This window comes from Nesoenas mayeri (genome assembly GCF_963082525.1).
Source record: "Nesoenas mayeri genome assembly, chromosome: 1".
Taxonomy (NCBI): Eukaryota; Metazoa; Chordata; class Aves; order Columbiformes; family Columbidae; genus Nesoenas; species Nesoenas mayeri.
In genome coordinates this window covers 42,257,442-42,278,252 of record NC_137541.1, presented here as the reverse complement: position 1 = coordinate 42,278,252, position 20,811 = coordinate 42,257,442, and the positions used below count along the sequence as shown (strand labels likewise).

General features: G+C 46.4%; 1 protein-coding gene across 1 annotated transcript; it reads left to right on the top strand.

The window, feature by feature from the left end:
* Positions 1–4,786: 4,786 nt before the first annotated feature.
* Positions 4,787–7,735, top strand: GPRC5A (G protein-coupled receptor class C group 5 member A; the record flags this gene model as incomplete). Its single annotated transcript, XM_080361851.1, has 3 exons — positions 4,787–5,717; positions 6,687–6,739; positions 7,498–7,735. 3 exons carry the CDS (start codon positions 4,787–4,789, stop codon positions 7,588–7,590), a joined length of 1,077 nt encoding a protein of 358 aa, XP_080217977.1. The 3' UTR covers positions 7,591–7,735.
* Between the last annotated feature and the right edge of the window lie 13,076 nt (positions 7,736–20,811).

The window sequence follows — 20,811 nt, the reverse complement described above, 5'->3', positions numbered from 1 at the left end:
CTGCGGCATCACTGTATGCTGATGTGCAAGCAACTAAGGTGAGGATCCTGGCAATCCAGACAACCACACCTGGGAGCACTTCAGTGCACACAGAAATAGGCACCTGCATCAAATCAGTTGCGACAGTCCTGGCTTTTTGGCTGCTTGGGAGCTGAGATACCATCTCACATTCAGACATCTAAATGTGGGTAACTATATATGCAAATTTCATCTCATACCTAAAGTGAGATGGCAGTTGTATCCCCTTTCTGGTGTGATCTTCATGCTGTTTGTACTCACCCATGTAGACTAGCAGTTTTTCTCTGCCCTTTGGCACAGCATGAGGGCCACGGTTGCCATTTCTCAGCCTACCTACCACAAGTCATCAGCACTTGGGCTCCTAAGTCACTTGGGAGTTTTTTTTTTTTAACGTAACCCCATGTATTAGTCTTTTGATAGTACAGGGTGTGTTTGATGACTGATTCTTAAGAATTTCTCAGGCATTCTGAAAGTGTCAGTGTTACTGTTCTTATCTTTTCTCCTTTTCCCCTCCCCTAAACCTGATATAATTTGACACACTGCCTTCTATGGGGTTTCGTATGTCTCTGTAAATGCAGAGAAGTAGCTGGCAGTCTATAATGTGCTCTGACAAGATGCAAATCGGCTGGCAATGACCAGTGACCTTTGAAAGCTTCTTTGAATGTCTTCCTGGACAAGTTGCATCCCACTGAGCTGGTCCTGAACTCCTCTCCATCACTCCTTCTTTCCTCCTCTAATTTTTCACAGCTGCCTCTTTCTTGGTTAGGTTATTAAGCCTGGAACCTACTTTAAATTTAAGATTAATTTAATGTAAAGAAACCTGGCATGTCTCTTCCTAAGACGCCTCAGGATTTTATGCTGAAATGTAAGTAGGAAGGACATGAGGAACTGTCCTAGGGCTCAGCCTGGCCCACCCTGCAGTGACTGCGCCAAGCGTTTCCTTGCAATGAGCCACTTATCCCCACAGGCCTTCATGTGCTTCCAGGGACTGTGCAAGAGAGGACTTTCTTGTATGTGTTTTGTGGCAGTCTGCACATATGACATTCAAAAGGGACCAGCACCCAGAAATAAGCTAGGAGCCCTAAAACCAAACCAAACCAAGAAGTGAGCAAACAAAAAAAAATTAACATGCAGAAAAGACAACCATGGGCAGTCAGACCTCAGCACAGGCATGTACAGCTGCTCCCCCAGTTTTGGGAAGGAGCACAACCTCCACAGGATGGGAGGGATTCCCAGGCTTAGGGGCTGTGTGTAGGGACAGAGTGCTTTGTGTGAATAGGCCCTGATGTTAAATCCTTCATCAGAATAATAAAATACTCCCAGTGAGTAATATTTAAAATGACAGATGAAGTTATGAACACACTGGAGGTACAGGGACTTTGGATGGGATTGCACCAATAGGTGTGTCAGGCCAGAAGCACAATGAAGAGCAAGGGGGAATGGCCTTCATTCATTAGCCATTTGGGCCAGCAATTTGGACAAAGTGACTCATTGCTCACAAGCAGACAGAACTGCGCCAGAACAGAGCAGGGCTGGGCTGAGTGAGACACCAGGAAAGACAAACTGCCCTTTTCAGGAAAGGAGCCCCAGCACCCATCAAGAGCCCTGAGGCAACTGTCTCTGGAGCCAGGCTTGCAGCTGCTCTCCCTCCAGGTGTTGTGGAACCATTTGCATGCCACAGCCTTCCACTTAGCAAGCAGTCATCTGGCGAGAAAGCATGCAAAGAGACAAAAGGCTTGGAGCAGGGAGGGGACACACTGCTATTCATAGCCACGGTCCCCACCCACAGGTGCCAGGAGTGCAAGGGGAGCATCTTATCAGGTGCTTGGCTGAGCAGCGTTCAGTCCATCCCATCCCAGAGCTGGGACAGGCAGTGGCCCCATCTCCACCCCGATGCAGGGGTGAGTACCGTGCTGACGTCAGGAGGCCTTACTTCATTTCCTGACGCAGGGTCTGTATTTTCATAACCGTGTCCTGTTGGAGAAGAGAGGCGGTGGAACTGGAATAGGCGTGCTCAGCCACACCTCCTCGCTCCTCCAGCTGTTAAAGCTCCCAAGGACGCCAAGCGCAGGGCTGCTGCTTGGCTGAGGTTAACAGGAGCAGAGGTGACTGTGTTACTGGCGCACTGGGAAGTTGCCTCTTCTAGCCGGAGCCTCCCTGCCGCCTTCTCCAGGCCAGACCCAGAAAGGTAATTCAAGGCAATGTCCTACAGGATCCAGGGCGGACCTACATTCTACAGCTGGGGTGGGATGGTGTTCAGGACCATGGCTCTGGGGAGTGGGAGAGCAGGGGCATGGGGTGCCACAGCAAACAGACAGCCTCCCACCCTTGACCCTAACCTAGAATTTCCATCTGGAGCTGGGGGAGTTACTGCAGACTTTCTTGGGAAGTTATTTGAAATTTGTGCCTGGATGGGTATATTTTATGCATAAGGTATTAATGAGAGAGATGGCGCAGACTGGAGGGAGAAGACTTATCACTACAGTGAGAACCATGATTTGAGGGTGAGCTGTGATGTGGACCCAGCCGTAGTGAAGTGACTGTGGCACAGGTTCCCTTGCACAGACTGCGGAGCCCCTTGGAAATCCCAGACCCTTGTGTAGGTGCCGAATGAGCAAACTCAGCTTCTCTGGGGCAACACTCACCCAGGAGACAAGGTAGAGACTGTTCATGCCTCACAGGCCATCTACCCTGGAAAAAAAGTAAAGGGGCTAAAAATCAGCACAAGTGGTGTGGTTTTCCAAGGTGATAATGTTCTTTCCACCCTGTTTGTTGCAAGGGCCGTGGCAGCTGATGGGGTGGCAAGTACCACTTGCAGTAAGCACCCAAAACTATGGGTGTGCTCTGTGCTGCCCTGAGGTCTCAGGCTGGCTCTCCACCTGCCTCAACAGCAGGTTGTATCTCCCAGACCCGTGAATAGATAAGCTTATCTGATTAACAGTAAATTTCTGTGATTGAAATTGTAGCATTTTCTCTCCAGATTTTCAGAAAGGTTTGTTATTTATTACTCACAATTGTCCAGATAACTGTCAGCTATTTGTACAAGAGATCATACATCTCTAAAATGTTGTGAACAATGATTTGCAAAAACTCCCACATGTGTTGTTCACCAATTCCATTCTTTTCATCAGAGTCCAAAATTCCTGCATATTTGCATAATTCATGTTTTATTGTAGACAGCTTTTTGAAGAGCTGCACATCTCCTTTTATACAGTGAGGTTACAAGCTGGAAAAATACTCCAACATTTATAAGCAGGTCACATTGAGGCAAATGTGGGGCTGAGAGTGAGTCAGTGATATTTTCTCCCTTCATTCATCCTTTGATTAGATCAACTGCCATTTATTGAAGACTCAATCTCCCCTCCCTAAAATCTATTGGAAGGGGTTTAGAACCAACCTCATAACAGCAGTGTGTTGTTCTGGAGGGGGAAAGTGAAGGCAAATGGCATAATGAGCACTCAACACTGAATTTTGCAAGAGGAACTTTTTTCTTTGTATCTCAGAAAAGAAAGCATTTGGTTTTCCAGTGTGGTGGTCACCATTAAGGCCAGATTCCCTTATGTTTCATGTCAATATTGTATTTAAACTCCTGTTTGGTAGATTTCAGAGACCTGAGACTAACTGAGCAATTTGGTACCTGACCCCTGAGATCTAAACTCACTCAGTGTCTGAATAATGGGTCATGAAGTGCTCAGCACACTCATGTAGTGGTTTCTGCACATACTTCAGGCTCTCAAGGAAGTAGTCAACTTTATACCCCTTGGCGACAGGCAGAGCTCACCTAAACAGCCTTTTATCCCCTGGCAAGACAGGCTTAAACCAGGCTTAGACAGCACTGAACTTGTGACAAGACAGCAGGAATGTACTGGGTACATTGAAGACCTTGTCCATCCTTGACTTGTGGACTCCTCAAGCAGTAACGTGGTGGTTACTTCTCGTGCAATGAACAGCATTAGCTCTGACATGTCAGGCCTCCAGCCAGAACAAGGCAATATCTTGGCGAGGGGACTGTGATCTTTGAGATAGTTCTTGTTGCCCAGCTGCCATGAAGAAGGAATATGAGTTTGGGGCTCATGTTTGGCGGCCTGTATTTGCTATTATTTTGGCATGAGAAGAAATATGCTGAAAGTGTCCAGCTTAGTTATCTGCAGAGTAAAAGGCAGTTAACGTTCCCCTTCATTCATACCCATAAACCAAAGCCAAGAGTGTTCCAGAGAAAGTAAGAGAGGGAAAAGAAACAAAGTAATGTGTTTCCTGTTCTGTATTGCTCATCTCTGAACCTCACTGGTAGGAGGTACTGATGTTGTTCGAACTTGTCAAAAGAGTGTAAGCTATGTTATAACTAACAGGTGCTTTTGTATCAAAAAAGTGACAAGGCAGCTCAGTCTTTGTGCTGCAGGGCATCAAGCTAAGGCTTGTGAAAGCGCCTCACCTTCTTCCTGCTCCCCATTCTCCTACGACATTGCACAACCCCAGGCATGGTGTAGAGGATATACAAGGTGGATGGTCTCCTGCTGAGGGGCTTGGCTTGCCATTGACTGAGAGCCAATGCCACATAAGAGGATGGCTCTGCTTCCACCTCCCCATGTCCTTAGCACTGTAGTGTCCTTGCCCAGTGAGGTGGGGATGGACGTCTATCCCACCTCTCTTTCCCCCCTGCTGGCAGTACCCAAGTGGTTGATATGACAGCCTGTGTCTTTTCTTCTTCTACAGTTTTGGTGAAACATTTCACAGGGAGGTTGTTCAAGAAGGCAAGAGGATGGCGACGATGACAACAACAACATCGCCTCCCCGAGGTTGCGGCAACATCGATGCTGACTATTACCTGCTCTGTGATATGGAGAAGGCCTGGGGGATTGTCCTGGAGTCACTGGCTGCAGCTGGTGTCCTCGTCACCATTTTCCTCATCTGCTCGCTCTTCTTTCTCATCTGTAAAGTTCAAGACAACAACAAGCGGCACATGATCTCCATCTATTTCTTCTTTCTCTTAGGCACACTCGGCATTTTTGGTCTCACTTTTGCCTTCATCATTAAACTCAATTCCAGGACTCGCCCAACTCGCTTCTTCCTGTTTGGAGTCATCTTTGCTCTCTGCTTCTCATGCCTCCTCACCCATGCCTTCAACCTCAACAAACTAGTGAGAGGAAGAAAGCCCTTCTCCTGGCTAATATTGCTGCTCCTCATTGTTTCCTTTGCCCTGGTACAAGTTGTGATCAGCATTGAGTACTTAGTCACCATGCTAGTAAACCAGAGAGACGATTTTTTGAGTATGACTGCAGAGGAGACCAACAAAGACTTTGTCATGCTTTTGATCTATGTGCTCTTCTTGATGGCTCTGACCTTCTTGGTTTCCATGTTCACATTCTGTGGCTCATACAAAAGGTGGAAGAGGCATGGGGCACACATCTTTGTCACTATCCTGTTCTCCATTGCCATTTGGGTAGTGTGGATCACTATGCTCACAAAAGGCAACGCAGTTTTAAATAATCCTAGCTGGGATGATCCTGTCGTGGCCATTGCTCTGGTGTCCAATGGATGGATCTTCCTGATAATGTATATCATCCCTGAAATTTGTTTCCTCACTGCCCCTCCAAAGCTGGAGGACTACCCTCCAGAAAATGACTTTTGCCAACCCAAGTTCATAAAGCAGACGACTGGAGTGGACAACCGTGCCTACACCCAAGATGAAATTGTGCAAGGTATGATGAAGTGAACAACGCCACTGTCCCCCAGCCCTAAGCACTCATGCACCACTCATGAGCTAAAAGGGTTAAAAGGGCTACAAGAAAAGATTGGAAGATAATGGATAATTTAGAGGTAGGAAAAAGTTTCAGACTGATGAGAAAATGCAAGCTAAAATGAATCTTCAGACAGGAGGGAAAAGAGTTAGAATCAATGCAAAAGCCAAAAATGTGTAGGAGGAGCAGCTGAGTAGGAGACCTATTGGGTGTCAGGGCTGAGACATAACTCCTTATGATTCTGTTATAGCTAGAAAGTCCATATAGAAATTCTGGAGTTTTTTGTTCGTCTCTTAGCAATGCTTCAGCTCTTCAGACCTCTCTAGGTTATACCTTGGAGAGTATTTCTTTTATTTCTGATATGGATCTCATTATCCATTGAAAAATAAATTCATCATCCAAAAAGGAGGCAAGGAGGTCTTACGTTTCAGTATGAGTTTCATGCCTACTTGGACAAAGCAAAATGTTTTATCAGTTAAGGCTTCCCAAAGCTATGGGTAGGAGATGTGGCCACACTGCCCATGGATCTGCTGCTGAGATCACATTTGTCCGCTGGAGTCAAACCTTCAAGTTTGTAAAAGAATAGATGAGAAAGGCTGTGCTTTCCCAGGGAATAAGCCAGAGGGGATCTTGTGCATGCAAGTGGGAGGGATTTGGCCAGTGATGATGACAGTATTTGTGAGGCAAAACGAGGTGTCCAGACTCCAAGGACACCCATATCTTGTTATTTACAATACTATTAATTCCTGCTTTCATAAGGAAATACTTAATAAGTCCCCTATCTTTGGATTTTAACCCATTCCTGCCTGTGTATTGCATAGAGTTTGGTCAGTCTAAAAGCAGCTGTTGAGTCTCCATTGTCATGGTATTTCCAAGCTAGAATATAACACTAACTCATTAACTTTTCCCCTCTCTTGTCTTGTGACCCAGGAGACACAGGAGATCTCAGCTACAACCCATACTCTTCTCACTTTCAGATGAAGGTAAGTTCACCCCCACATTACCCGTTTCACCACATGTAGGCTGTTTTTCAGATGATGAAGGGAAGGACAAGGGGTAAAGATGGACCTAGAGCAGGCTCTGTGGAGGCAGACAGGTGCTTCTCATGGAGCTTGGTGGTACCATGACACATGTTCATGGAGGTACCTGTGGCTGGGAGGAGCTGTGACATGTCCAGGGACACGGGGAGGCAAGAGGGACCCAAGGCAAAGTCTGAGGTTGTGGTTTTCAATATTCTGGATTTGATATAATGTAAGAAGTCCTCTCTTTGGGCACAGTTCCTGTAAAAGACTATGCCCTCCCTTCAGGAGATCATAGTCCTTTCCCCAGCCCATGCCCTGAGTGTATTCTCACCAGCAACCACTGAAAGTTGCAGTGCAGATCCAGGGTGGGCAGTCTGAGTGTCTCTATGTCCATTCACCAGTCTTACTTCATACCAGAGCCTAGCCAGATCTAGTAGCTTACATCATGTCCCCACACGTCCACTAGTGACATGCCTCCATGACTGGTTTGTTCTGCCAGGATCCTTTTCCACAGCCCATTGATCACACCATTTGCAGGAAACCTTCAGCTCTGTTTCTCTCTCCCCCCCTTCTTTTTTTTTGTTTTGTTTTGTTTTGTTTTGTTTTGTTTTTGTTTGTTGGTTAGTTGGTTTGGTTTGGTTTTGTTGTTTTGTTTTAAGATCTATTCTATTCCTTCTGTCCAGTTTTGAAATCTAAAAACTTTCTTGCTTCCTTTTCAGAACATCGAACCCCAAGATAATTTCTCCATCCCTCGGCCCAAGGCCCGGACAAGCCCATACCATGACTACACTGGTGGGAAAGGCCCCATGTAGCAGCTCTACTGGGAGCAGAGATTAAGCCCCTGTCAGCAGAGGCATGAGGAATGGGCCATGTGGTGACAAGTGACTTGATGCGACAGGAGAGTCAAACCCACAATGGCAATGCTGATGATAAGGAGAGGAGTTCTCTTTTCCCTGAACAGACATCTTTGTAGCCCACTCTTATTTGTCAAACACGGCTTTCAGACACTGCTCTGACCATCCTGTTCCTGCTAACCCAATTACTCCATGGGATGGAGCTCTTCTTTTCTGACAGAGGAACGTGCTAGCAAGAGCCTGTCCTGACCTATTTTCAGCAGGAATGCTGTAGGGCTAGAGCAGCAGTAAGATCATCAGCTGGACCTGTGACTGGCTCTACCCCAGCCAGGACTTGCTTTGATCAGCTTGTGGGGATGCCTGCACCCCACATCTGACAGGAGAAAAGGCAGGAGCAGGAACATCAGCTCTACACATTCCCACTCCTGCCTACCCATGAACACATCTCAGGTATGACCAAGGATGCCCGTATCTATCCACTGTCACTGTTATGCCCACTCCCAGCCCTACCTGGCTTTCTCAGAGATCAGTGAAGGTGAGACAGACAGAGAAAGCAAGATTATTCCTTTTTTCTTCTTCATGTTCACTTCCAACCCCTTTCTCATTGCCTAGAGACCACAGTGGAGAGCAGGAAAAAAATTTAAAGACACAAAAATATCTACACCTATTTACCCTGACACATTTTCTGATTTGCACTCCAGCATCAGCCTCCCTCCCAGCTCCAGCTCTTGACCATGTGCCCTAGCTGAGCTCCCTGGGGAGCTCAACCCCAAAATACCTTCCTCCCCACCCCTGCCACACCAGGCTGTGGGTCCCTGCAGACAAAACCTTTTCCATGCAGCTGCTTGCAGTAGCCTGGTGGAATTTAACCCTATGCACCTTGGAGATCTGCCTCCTCCCAAATGTATATGTGATATTAATATGAACATTTCCCAAGCAGCCAGGTTACGGAGGGTGGGCACCCTTGTTCCCAGGAGTGAGCGAGCATGAGCAAGTGCATGTGTGTGCATGTGTGTGTGTGTGCACGGTGTGGACTACACCCTGGTGATGAGCAACAAATCTGCAGAGCTGAATCATTCTGTAGCCTGCTTTGCATTTAGTAAATAGCTTTCCGTGATATTTCATATATAAATACATAGAGCTCTCCAAGTGGGTGTGTATGGTACACCAGTGTCTGATGCAGCTATGTATTTATTTAGTACTTTGTGTGTGTAATATTTAATTAATAAAAACCCAAACAGTCTGACTAGGAGAAACACATGTTCTTCCTCGGGAATGTGATGGTGGGGTGACAGCAACAGAGCGGGCCACCTGGAGACTGCAGGTGGAGGAGAAATGGCAAAGAGCTGGCTTCTTTGAAGCTGTCACTGTGGACCAGAGATTGGCTGCCTAATGGCACAGAAGAGGGTTAGTAGCTTCTCCATGCTACTGTTCTTGAATAAAGCAAGCTGATTCAATGTTAGAGGTGCTTAAGAAATGAAGAAATATAAACCCAAGCTACAGCAAGCAAATGCAGGAAGAAGGATGTGATCTTTCCATCACTGCACCTGCCTGTGTCTGCTGCATCTATATTCTTGTATTTATTTGCTTGTGTCTTGCTGGGTACTTGCATAACCAAGAACAGGAAAGGAGCTTGTAGGTATTTAATTCAGCTTGTAAAAATATCTATTTCTGATGTTCTGAACAAATGTAATTTTTACTTGAAAGTAGAAACAATATCAAAGCAAAATAATTATGATGATAATTTTTTAAACCATATATTTTAATGAGGCTGTAGTCTCCAATTTTAGAGGTTTCCTCTCTCTTGAGTTTTTACATGACATATTATGCTACCACGTATGGGTGCTCCTGGCAAGCCAACCCCCTTCCTCAGGCATGGTATTGACTAGAATATGCCAGGCTGGGCTTTCTCCACTCTGCCTACCAGTGCTGAAGGGCAACACAGAGATATTTGGGTCTTCTGAATCCTTTGGCATGAGAAAGAGCCCTCCTAGGCATTGGTTTGAAATGTGCCATAGGACATCTTGCCTTTCTCTAGTAAATTCAAGGTGGAAACTCTGCTTACCTTCCTCTCCCCTCTGCCTACACACTTCCATATGTGTAACACAGAGAATGGGAGAGAAAACTCAGGGGTATTAATGTGACATTGAGAGCAGATTGGGAAGGGGCTCTGTGAAGCCATGATGCAAGTTGTTGGCTTGCAGACTGAAGGTAGGAGGGATGTGCTTGAAACAATACCAGAATTTCAAGAAATTAGGTTTATGAGCTGGTGTGGTACCATTGATGGCTTAAACATAGCTAATGTCACAGGAGGAGCCAAAAATGTGTCAAATAAAACAAAGCCAGCTCGACTGCTTTAGTGGGATCTGGTGGAGCAAAGGGAAAGGCTAACAGAGAAATAAGAGCAAAGCGTGCTTTTACCATGTGTGATTGATTTCCACATCCCAGACACTTACCAACTCCTTCATTGAGGGCCACAGACCAGAAAGTTTCTCCCAAATGCACCTTGTCCCCAGAGGCAGCAGAACTAGAAGGGCTGAGGGACACTGTATGCCCTCCCATCAATGCAGGGCATGGCAATTTTCTTGAGTATTTGGTTGTTATGGTGCATGCTGCTCAGCAGAAAGTGAAAATCGCCTTCCATGGATTTACAGCACCTTTTAGAGTACTTTTTTAAAGCTCTGTAATGACACAAATACTAATCTGCACGGAGTTATTTTGCACTTCTTCAATATTTGGGTGAGGGCTGATTTAAATGCCAAATTAAATACAAATTTCTCTGGAACTTGGCACTGGCAGGAAAGGGGTGGTGCCACTCTGCAGGTTTCTCACACATCTGGAGATGCTTTTGGGAAAGCAGCAGTTTTTTCTTTTACAACTGAACTTAAACCAAGCCAGACAGATACTTTGTATATGTATCTGTCTGTTTGTCACATCTATACAAGTCCTGGGGAAATCCTAAACTGGTGGAGCCAAACCGGCCAGAATCAAAAGGAACAAGTGAGTGGAGGAGGCACAATGTTGCTTGATTTTTGTGCTGTTTTTGTTGTTGTTGTTTTTCCTAAAATCTGCCCACTAGAAGTCTAGTAAACCCTGTAAGGCTTGTGCCCACCCTTTCCTCTGCAAAGGGCTCCCTTGTTGGTGGGGGCTGGTGATCCACTGCCTGCAGGACCCTCCAGTTTCTCATCTTTCCCTAATCAAGGAGATCAGAGCACCAGAAATGCACACACTTGGAGAGGGATTGGCAGGGAACACACTGGGATTATGAAAGCAGCCAGGATTACCCGGAGGTGGGATGAACTCAGATGAACTTCAGGTCAGGAATATCACGGGTAAAGGGCAAGGAAGGGCAGAGTCACAACTTGGATCTAAGGACTTTCAGGGTCACCATCCTACAGACTTGACAGGTCTTTAGGTTTCCATGTGTCCAACCAGACGTGGGCATGAAGGGTGTGGTAAATCCTTGGGGCACGGCCACAGGCCAGCAGTGCCAGGACCTGGCATGGGGAAGGACCTTGCTGGGTTCACATTCCAGGTGCTCCCCAGCTTGATAAAAATGCTCCTCTTTTGGCAGCCAGTGCCAGGTCCACCCTCCCCAAGCAAGGATCAGTCTCTCTTCCTGATCACATGCTCCAGCCAGCCCTCAAATGTTTCAGTGGCTCCCCTGCCAGACTTGTTCCACTTGATCAAGCTCTGTTGCAATGAGATAGGTCCAAACTGGACACAGTATTCCGGATATGGCCCCACAAGTGCTAAATAAAGGGGAATAACCACTTTCCACACCATGCTGACTTCACCCTTACTCATGCAGCCTGGTATGTGGTTGGTGTACATTGCCATGAGCATGCATCTCTGGGCAATGCCTTCTTCAGGTTCACTTTCCCCAGCACCAGTTGCTCCCTTTGCCTCAGAGGAGCTTGTGTGGCTATAAATAGAAGGGACTGAACAATCCTGAGTTTCTGTCTGTAAGGTGGGTCATTTCTGGTAGGATCCAGAAATGGCACCCAAGGCTGCTTTCAAGCTGAGGGCCACAGCAGCAGCTGCCTCTCTCAGCAGGGAGCCCTCAGAAAAGAAGTCCAAGGGCCCCAGCCAACATTTACCTGCTTTCTGGGGAGTTCTGAATGTAAAGTGGAGGTGTGCCTTGGCAGCAGCGAGCCTAGCCCTTGGGTACTAGCTGGTCTGCATCACTCCACACAGTTTGGGGTTGGTGACCTGTTGGTGATCAGCTGCGCTTGATTAATCTGTGCCCTTACCAGACCACTGAAGCACAGGGTCTTGTCCCACTCTGTCCCAAGGCAGTCTTTCCTGCTGCACTGAGCAACGCAGGACAGTGGCCATGGGAGTCTTCTCTGGGGGTTCCTGCCTCACTCTAGTCACCCTGGTCCCTGTGTTCCTGGGGCTTGTCTTGTTCCCTCTCCCTACCTGCAGCACACCCATCCTTCTGCACCCAGAACTGTCCTATGTGGGATCCTCTCCCTCCTTAGCCAACATGCCCTGCCACCTGCAGTTTCTAGGGAAATAGGTGTTTGCTTTGCCTTTGCTATGGTGATGAGTGAAACACCATGCTAGATATGAGTATCATTTTCTACAAAAGGCTTTCCAAAGTGCCAGGCGTAGAGCAGGAGCTGCTCTCCTGGTTGGCCAGGCTGACCTTATCTGGATCGATCTCTGGAGTCAACTAGGGTTCTGCCTCGCTGAGGAGTTTCTCCCATCAATGTACATTTGAGAAGAAAGGAAAGGCTGTGGCTTACAAAATAGTCATCTTGTTCTGTAATGAGTTAGTCAAGAGCTTAAGTAGAATGCCATATCTCCAACATGCAGCATGGTCCTCTATTTCCCCCCAAAAAAATGTCTGCAGTGAGGCTCAAATGGTGGAGCAGGAGTTTGAAGAAATGCTGAAAATTTGGGGTGAGATCTATAGCCCTGGGGGGAAAGGGACGTGGACAGCATCCTTGGCATTTTATTGCAAATCTTTACTGGTTGTGCCAGATTGAACAAACCTGTTTGAGTGTCAGAAATTAGGTACCTCGGTGTTGCTCAATGTCACTTAGTCATCCCAGGACCCCTCTGATCAGAGTAAGAGAGAGACTGTTCCTGCAGGCACTCTGGCTTTAGCAGTGCTGAACTGCTCTCACTGCCTGTTTGCCTGGAAGGAGCCAGATGTGACCCTAACCCATCTGCCTGAGACTAGTGCCAAAGAAGCAATGAGATGTACAGGGTCCGTGATGCTTTCAGCACCCACCTGGTACCCACGGTGGTCTCTAGACCAGTGAGCCACATCCCACTATGTCCAGTTCTGGGCTTTCCGTTTAAGAAGGACAAGGAATTACTGGAGGGAGTCCAGCAGCAGGCTACAAAAATGATGAGGGATTTGAAGCATCTTTAGTATGAGGAAAGGCTGAGAGAGCTGGGTCTGTTCAGCCTGGAGAAGAGAAGGCTGAGAGGGGACCTTATGTATGCTTATAAATATCTCAAGGGTGGGTCAGAGATCCTCTTGACGAGGATGGGATCAGATTCTTTTCAGTGGTGCCCAATTATAGGATAAGGGCCAGCAGGCACAGACTGAAACATAGGAGATTCCACCCAAATATGAGGAAAAACTTATTTTCTTTGAGGGTTCTAGAGCACTGGAACAGGCTGCCCAGAGAGGTTGTGGAGTCTCCTCCTCTGGAGACATTCAACACCTGCCTGGACACATTCCTGTGCCATCTGTTCTAGGCGGGTTGGACTAGATGATCTCCAGACATCCCTTCCGACCCCAACCATTCTGTGATTCTGTGTAATTTTGACAGAGGTGAAAGCAACCTCTTCAAAACCAGGGAGGAGACTGGTTTTAGGTTTCTGATTCCGCAAAGGAAGTGGAAGCAACGCCAAGAAAGTTGGTGCGAGGCAAAGAGCCGGCGGCGCTGCCTGGGAGCGGAATTTAAACCCGCTAGGGCTGCTCCTCCTGGCGTTCCGTCCGCGGCCGCCGGGTGGCGCCATCGCCCCGCGGAGCCCAGAGCCGCCTCCGCGCCTGTCCCCGCCGAGCCGCGGGGGGGCACGGGGGAGCTGCTCCTGCCGCTGGCTGAGGCCTCTCCACGGACCCGGGGTGAACGCAAAACACGCTGGACTCCTCGTAATTAAAAAAAACCCAAACAAACATCCCCCCATCTCAATAAAGCTTTAATTATGAAATCATTAAAAATATTTTTTAAAAAGTTATTGCGTGGTCTTTCTTTGACTTTTGGTAAAATTTTCGATTTTGTTCACATGAAATTATTTGACTCAATGTGTTTCAGTGAAAAAACAAACAAACAAACAAAACCTAAAAACTTTCCATCCTAAAAAGGATGTTTTCCCATGGTGACGTTCAGTTTCTTTTACACAGCAACACAAAAAGCTTGTCTCTGAACTCAGTTTATTTTAGGCACAGTTTGGGCTGATTTCAACTAACCTCTTCGTGACCGGCTGCACTTCAGCTGCTGGAGAGAAATGGCTGCCTGGAGGGTGTCTTGCCCAACTCTGGTGAGGCATCCAAGGGTAAGGAGGACAAGTCAGTCCTCAGACCCTGGGCTACAGACTCCTGTTGCTCCACAAGGCTCCAAGAGGTGGACAGTCACTGGGTAAGGCAGCAAAAGGGCAAGCAGGCATGCTTCTGGCAGCCTGGCTGTCCAGCCTGATTACAGCTCACCAGCTCTACATCCCATTCTGTCCAGCCTCCCAAATAGAGGCCACCAAGCTCCTGTGCCTGTCTAGATTGGGACTGTGCCAGTCAGTAGGATAAGAGATCCCCAGTGGCAGAGCCAGAGATGTCTGGCAATGATGTGGGCATGACAATTTTGTTACACAGAGAAGCAGCAGGTAGATAACATTGCAAGGAGGTACAATGTTATCTACCTGCCCTCTCTATGTCTCTTCCCCTCCTTACCCATCACCACCATCATCACTATATATCCAAGCTGTGTTGTTGTTCCACTTCTTACATCTAGACTCTTGTGTTTAAAATGGCAAATGATTTGTGTGAGATGAGACCTTCGCAGGGCCAGGATTAAATGCACAGCTCTTAAGTGCAGGTCACCTCACAAGCAGATGTAGTCACTGATGCAAGGATGTGTGCACCATTCTGAAGGGGAAATGTACAGATTTATCTACCTGGCTCTCCTGGGTAGTCTATGGACAAGATTTTTTCAGCACGACAGACACAACTGTGAGTTTCTGTTGGCATGACAAGCTATTGGGTTGTGAGACAGGAGTCTGGTTGACCAGGGTATGCTTAGTTCTCCACAGCACGGGCTGCTGCTCAGCTGCTGGAAGGGCTGTGGGGCATCTGCTTCCAATGACCTGGGAGCTGCCCCCGCAGCTCTGACAGCATCTCAGTGTCACCCTCGCTGCTGCCCTACTCTTCTCCTAGGAGACTTGCTCTGACACCCGCTGTGCTTTAGCGTATTCCCTGAAAGACGAGCTAAAACCTGCGCTGTGTGAGGACCTGAAATACTGAAGTCTCGTTTTTCCCCTAACATCGAGCCCTTGTTCCATAATCTTCAGTAACCAGGTGGGGGCACTGCGGGACCTGCATCCACCGTGGACACACGGCGGCTTTTCTGCTGAGTTAAGCAGGGTTCACGAAGATAGATCACGAACCATTTTTAAGCTACTTGAAGTGTTCAAGTGAGTTCACACAGGATCGTTGTTTCGTGTCTTGGTGATCATCACGTTTTTCATTCAGCAGAAGTCCTACAGCCATATTTACCAAGATGTACAGCCCTGGCTCTAGCTGCAAGTGATTCTCTAGAAATCCTGGAGACGACTGGGATAAGATGAGGCGAAGGTCCTTTATCTGCAAATTTCATTATGCATGTTGTCTTTTTTTGAATATCATCTGTCTTTATTGTCTGGTGGTAATCTCTAAAAGTGGAAGCAACTATTTCTATAGTGGATGAATGAGGAAATGCTGAAAGAAGCTGTATGATCCTTTACAGGATCACAAGAGATGAAACCCTTGATAGTGTCTTGCCTGATTTCTCTTTCACAGTGCACTCTTCAAATGTCATCAGCTTTTGGAGCATGCTCTGCCTCCAACTGTGCATACAATGCTCACATTGAAATTAATAGAAGCATGATGATACATCTGAAGGGAGAATCTAGGACAAAGAAGTTAAATACTTGCTGGTAAGATCAATGACAAAAGTTTCTTTGGCTTTAGTTCTCACTTTAGAGGCATCTTTAAGTCTGTCAAGAATATTTTTATGGGTATATAGGTGTCTTAGTAACATCCTAAGAAATGATAATAATAAAAAAAACCAACACAAACAACAAACAAAAAACATGAACTTTGGTTACATTTTATACAGAAGTTTAGAAACGAGTTTTTGTGTCCTTCTTAGCAGAGATTTGTTGCTGTGTTTAACCCTACTGCCTCAACCCCAGTCCTGTCCTTGGGGAATGGGGAATTGTTTGTGATTGATGGGATCATCATAACACATGTGGACAAGGTGCTGGGCTTGAATTTGTGCTGGTGACCTCAGATACAGCATTTTCATAATGCTCCTATTGTATTTTTGATGTGTCTGTGGAATTTCTAAAGAGTCCCACGGGAGATCTTTCACGTGCTTATTCTTCCATCTTGCCAGAATAACAAGGAAATGGTGTTCCCTACATTCAGAGCACGAGATCAAGAGCAGATTTCCACCATGCCTAGGTGGCTGCTTGCCCTCACGCCCAGGTGAGTTGCTCTGTGTCACTCAGAGAAGCGGTCCACACCTGGGCTGCTTCCAGGCAAAGACTCATGCTTCTGAGTCCTCCTTCTTTCCCCCTTAATGGAGACAGTGTCTGGATAATTGCATGTGCCTGAAGCCCCCTGGCTTGACTCAGAGGTGACTGCAGGGCAGTTAGAGGCTGAGCAACACCAGTTCCTGCAAATAAACACCCTCTCACATACACACAGGCTGGGCTCACAGCTGAGCCATTACCCGGGCAGTGACGGACACCAGTCCCAACTAGCAAATACATTGCCTAACTGTGGAGCAGGGGCTAGGTACAGCACTGACTTTCTGGCTCCTTTTCCATTTTCCTTAGGATTAACTCCTGTCATTGGGCATCAATGAGGTGAAGCTAAGCAGCAATTTATCTCAGACCTGAAAATATGCCGATCTCTGTGTAAGGGTGGAAGGAAGAGGGACCCAGCAGACTGGTGGCCAGCCAGACAGGGAGATTATGTGTGTCCCCTTGTCTCACCCCTTCAAGGTAGTGGGCAATACAAATCCAAAGTGACTTCAAACTTGGGGTCATGGTCCCTGCAGGTGCACTGTCATCTTCCCCACCACTCCATGCAGTTGCTCTGACCACTATCACAGCAGAGAGGCGCTGATCTTTGACATTCTCCCACCCTTGCAAAACTCTCTGCATGCAGAGAACTGGATAACTTCTTGCATAATTAGCCTCTCCATCTGTTAAAACAACCTGAGCCCCAGAAAAGCTCTCAACAACAGCAGGCTTACAGGTAGTCATGGCACCAAGCCTGACAGTATTCAAGAAGCATTTGGACAATGTCCTCAGACAAATTTTGTGAATTTTGAGGTTGTCCTGTGCAGGGACAGGAGTTTAATTTGATGATCCTTGTGGGTTTCTTCCAACTCAGGACATTCTATGGTTCTATGACTAAAGAGAGCAGGACAGGTCTTCTGATCAGCAGCCTTACTCAGAAGTGGCACTACTATCAAGTGTAAGCCAGTGGGGTTTAAGGTCCCTTCCTGAAGAAGGATGCCCTTTCAGCTGGCATTGTTCATTTGCTTAAAAGGGAATCTCTGTAGGAAGACATGAGGAAAGCAAAGCCACCTGGATGCTCTCACCAGATGAAGTAAGGGGATGACTGGGACAGGCCTCCCTGTTCAGACTGTCCTGTTGTCCCTGGGACTGACTGAAATGCAGCCCAAGCACAGAAGCTGGGTACAGCACATGCTGGCAGCTGGGCTCAAGGCTCTCTGTAGACTCTCCCACCCAGCCCTGACAATTTGTCCTGTCCTATTAGCTAGATGAACCAAGCACAGGTTTCCCAGAACAAGCTGCATGACTGTCACTTCTCATATGCAAAATTGGCCAGAAGCAGCTTGCTGCGGAGATTTTGTAAGAGGGAGGAAGTCATGGGCTAAAGGCACGTGGTCAAGGGTTTCTATGGCTGCAGCTCTGCCTGGAAGAAGCTACTGTCCCTTGTCTTGTGAGCTGGACTAGATCTGCAATCATAAGCAGACAGCAGGGGGGATGGGAGTGTCTCTCAGTCAGGCAGAGCAACCTCTCGTCTCCATGGGCAGGACAGCTGAGATGTAGTTTCCTTCACCCAGATCATCCATCCTCCCATTGCACCGTGGCCTCCTACTTAGACGCCAGCTAGTACCCCAGCCAAGGAGAAGAGAAAGGCAGGAGTGGGATGTAATCCTGTCACCTTGTGCTGACAGTGATCGTTCATCCTTTGTGGCTTCTTCTGAGCTTCTGTGGCACTGATCTTCCCATCTCAGCTCTGTCCAGCTCTGCAGGAGAATTCCCAAAAGTGCTGTGAACTAACTCTTCTTCCTAAAGGTCTGAAGAATGAGGACATTATTTACTTTTGGCTGTCGACAGGCATCAAATGATGTGAAAGAAATCTATGCCTCAGCTCCATCACTATCTGGGACCAAAATAACAGATAAAAGAAGAAAATCAGTGGGGGTTACCATTATATGGAGTTGCCATGGAAATAGCATGAGAGAACTTGGAGGAGAGCTAGCACACCATGTCTCCAGGAGGGCATAAATCCCCTGCTAGCCTCACTCTTTTTTATCACATTAACAGGCAATATTTCTTGCTTTAGCAAGAGGTAGGAAAACATCAAAGCACAGTTCTGACATTTTTGTCTATCCCTTGATTTCTCTGACCAAGACCTCCCTGACCCCTCAAGAAGTAGAAATGTGAAGCCTAGTGCTATTGGAAAGTTGTCCTGGAAACCATTTCATAATTTCAGTAAAATGGTAAGAGGGATGTAATTTTCCCCAGAAAATATTTATTGACTTTTAAGTAATCATATAAAAAAATCGAAAAACTTCTTTAAAAATGTACTATTCTAAGACTTTTTAAAAAGAAAAAAATGTCATATTTTGTAAAAGGATTTTTTTTAATGCTGATTTCTAAGGAAATGCATCACAATTTAAATGACCTCAGAGTTTTGGTGAAGTTGCTTTCTTGTGCTGTTGCACTTTTCTAGGACATCCATTTTATTCTCCCATCTGTTGTTGAATCTCACTTTGAAACAGCCTTACACCTCCTGGTCAGGACAAGACAACCAAGTCTTTTTATGCACTATATTATAAGACTCCACAAATATAAACACAGCTTTGAGGCATGATGTTTTATGGGGATGGCATCCTCCAGCACACATATACAGTTCTTCACCCCGCACTTCCTGGCAGGCCACAGGTCACTCTTCTGGAGAGAAGTCCTCACCCACCACTATCAGTGATGGCTGTGCCAATCTGACACAGAGTAAACTACCACTTGGATGCTGGCATCCAGCTGCTGACAAGTACAGGTATGTGTGAGTGAATGAAACCAGCTCTGTTTTCAAACAAAATCTTAATCCTCTCCCATAAGGCCTCACACTCTGTTCTGCTGCATTATCACTCCCGTGTTGCAACATTTTTCCTGTGGATACTTCCTTCCCTATCTCTAGCTCCTACCCTTCCCTACGGCTTTGGCCACTACATGATGGGACTGAGCACATTTAGAGATAAGAAGGACCCTCAGCCTGCAGCCAGGCTCCAGAGGGGAGAGGGCAGACAGGAAAGCCTGGGACAGGGCAGCAGTAAAGCTTCATATTTGTATCTGCTCCCTTTTGACAGAGCCAGTAAGTGGGAAAGACAGCAGGAACCTCCAATGAGACCTCATCTTCCTCACCCACCAGTACAAATTATTTGTCCCCACACCAGTGCTGCAAGGGCAAATGAGATGAAAGGAAGCAGAATAGTGAGAGGAACCCATAAAGCACTGTCACCAAATGCTCCTTTAAGAGCCAATTCAAGTTATGTCCCAGCTATTGACCCCAGCTCTGGCTCAGAGCCCCATTTCAACAACTGAATTTCCATCACACTTGTGACTCCACTTGCAAGAGCTGGGACCCCAAGTAATATACTATCCTGCATTTGGAAACCTCTCTCCTACAGAATAGCAAAATCTGTGGAATTAATTTGTGTGGGGTGAGAACTCTGGCCCAAGCTGCTCTTTGGCTTACAGTCATCACATTATGCCATAATGGCACTAATTTCAACTTTTTTCCCTAAAGATGTCTTAAAGAAAGGAATGAGAGAAGAAGGTCTCTTTTGACATCTGCATTTCTAAGGCAAAAGTCTAACAGTTATCTAAGTCGTTATCAGTAACCAAGATTTTTCCTCAAAACAAAACTTGTGTGCTAAGTTCTTGTTGATTGTTTTGTCTGTTTGTTCAGCATCAGTTTGAGATAAAATTATACACATAATTTTATAAATGCTATTTATAAAGCTGCGAATACATATCATGCATATTTTGTGACAAAACAGATCCATTTTTACCACTGAAATGACAAGTCTCAAACACTGAATAATTCCAAAGGGGCTATTTTTATGGCACTTGGTGGTACATTTGTTGCTGAGTAGCAGCTGTCTATAGCCATGGGAATAGACATCATTTTTAGCTTGTCATAATTCTGGAACTGGATTCATTCCAGAAGAGTTTGTCATAACAGTGGGCTGTGAAATGGCTGTTTATGATAAATGGATTCATGGATTATGGGATCAAACATTTTGGAAAACAATTGTGTTTATCTTCACTTCAGGACTGTCTGGGGAGTTCCCATTCATCCCCTTGTTGCACCTCCCAGGACAGGCAGCTGCAGTCACTGGGAAACTCTCTTGTTGGGTGGCACTTCCCAGGACAGTCTCTTCATCTCCCTGATGTGCCTGGTAATAAATTGTTGCTTTCAGTAAAGTTATCTGGAAGCAGCTGGCTCCAGTGTTTCTTCAGGATTGTTATTTTCATATATTTATTTCCAGGAAAATGGAAAACATCCAGAGCCTTTTCAAATGCTACTGCTTTAGCATCAGGAGGGGAAGTAACTTGAAAGGTGAAACAAAAATCTCTTTCTGTATCTATGCCATTTTTGCTACATTCTGTGCATTCTAGGCTTCCATTCAAAATAAA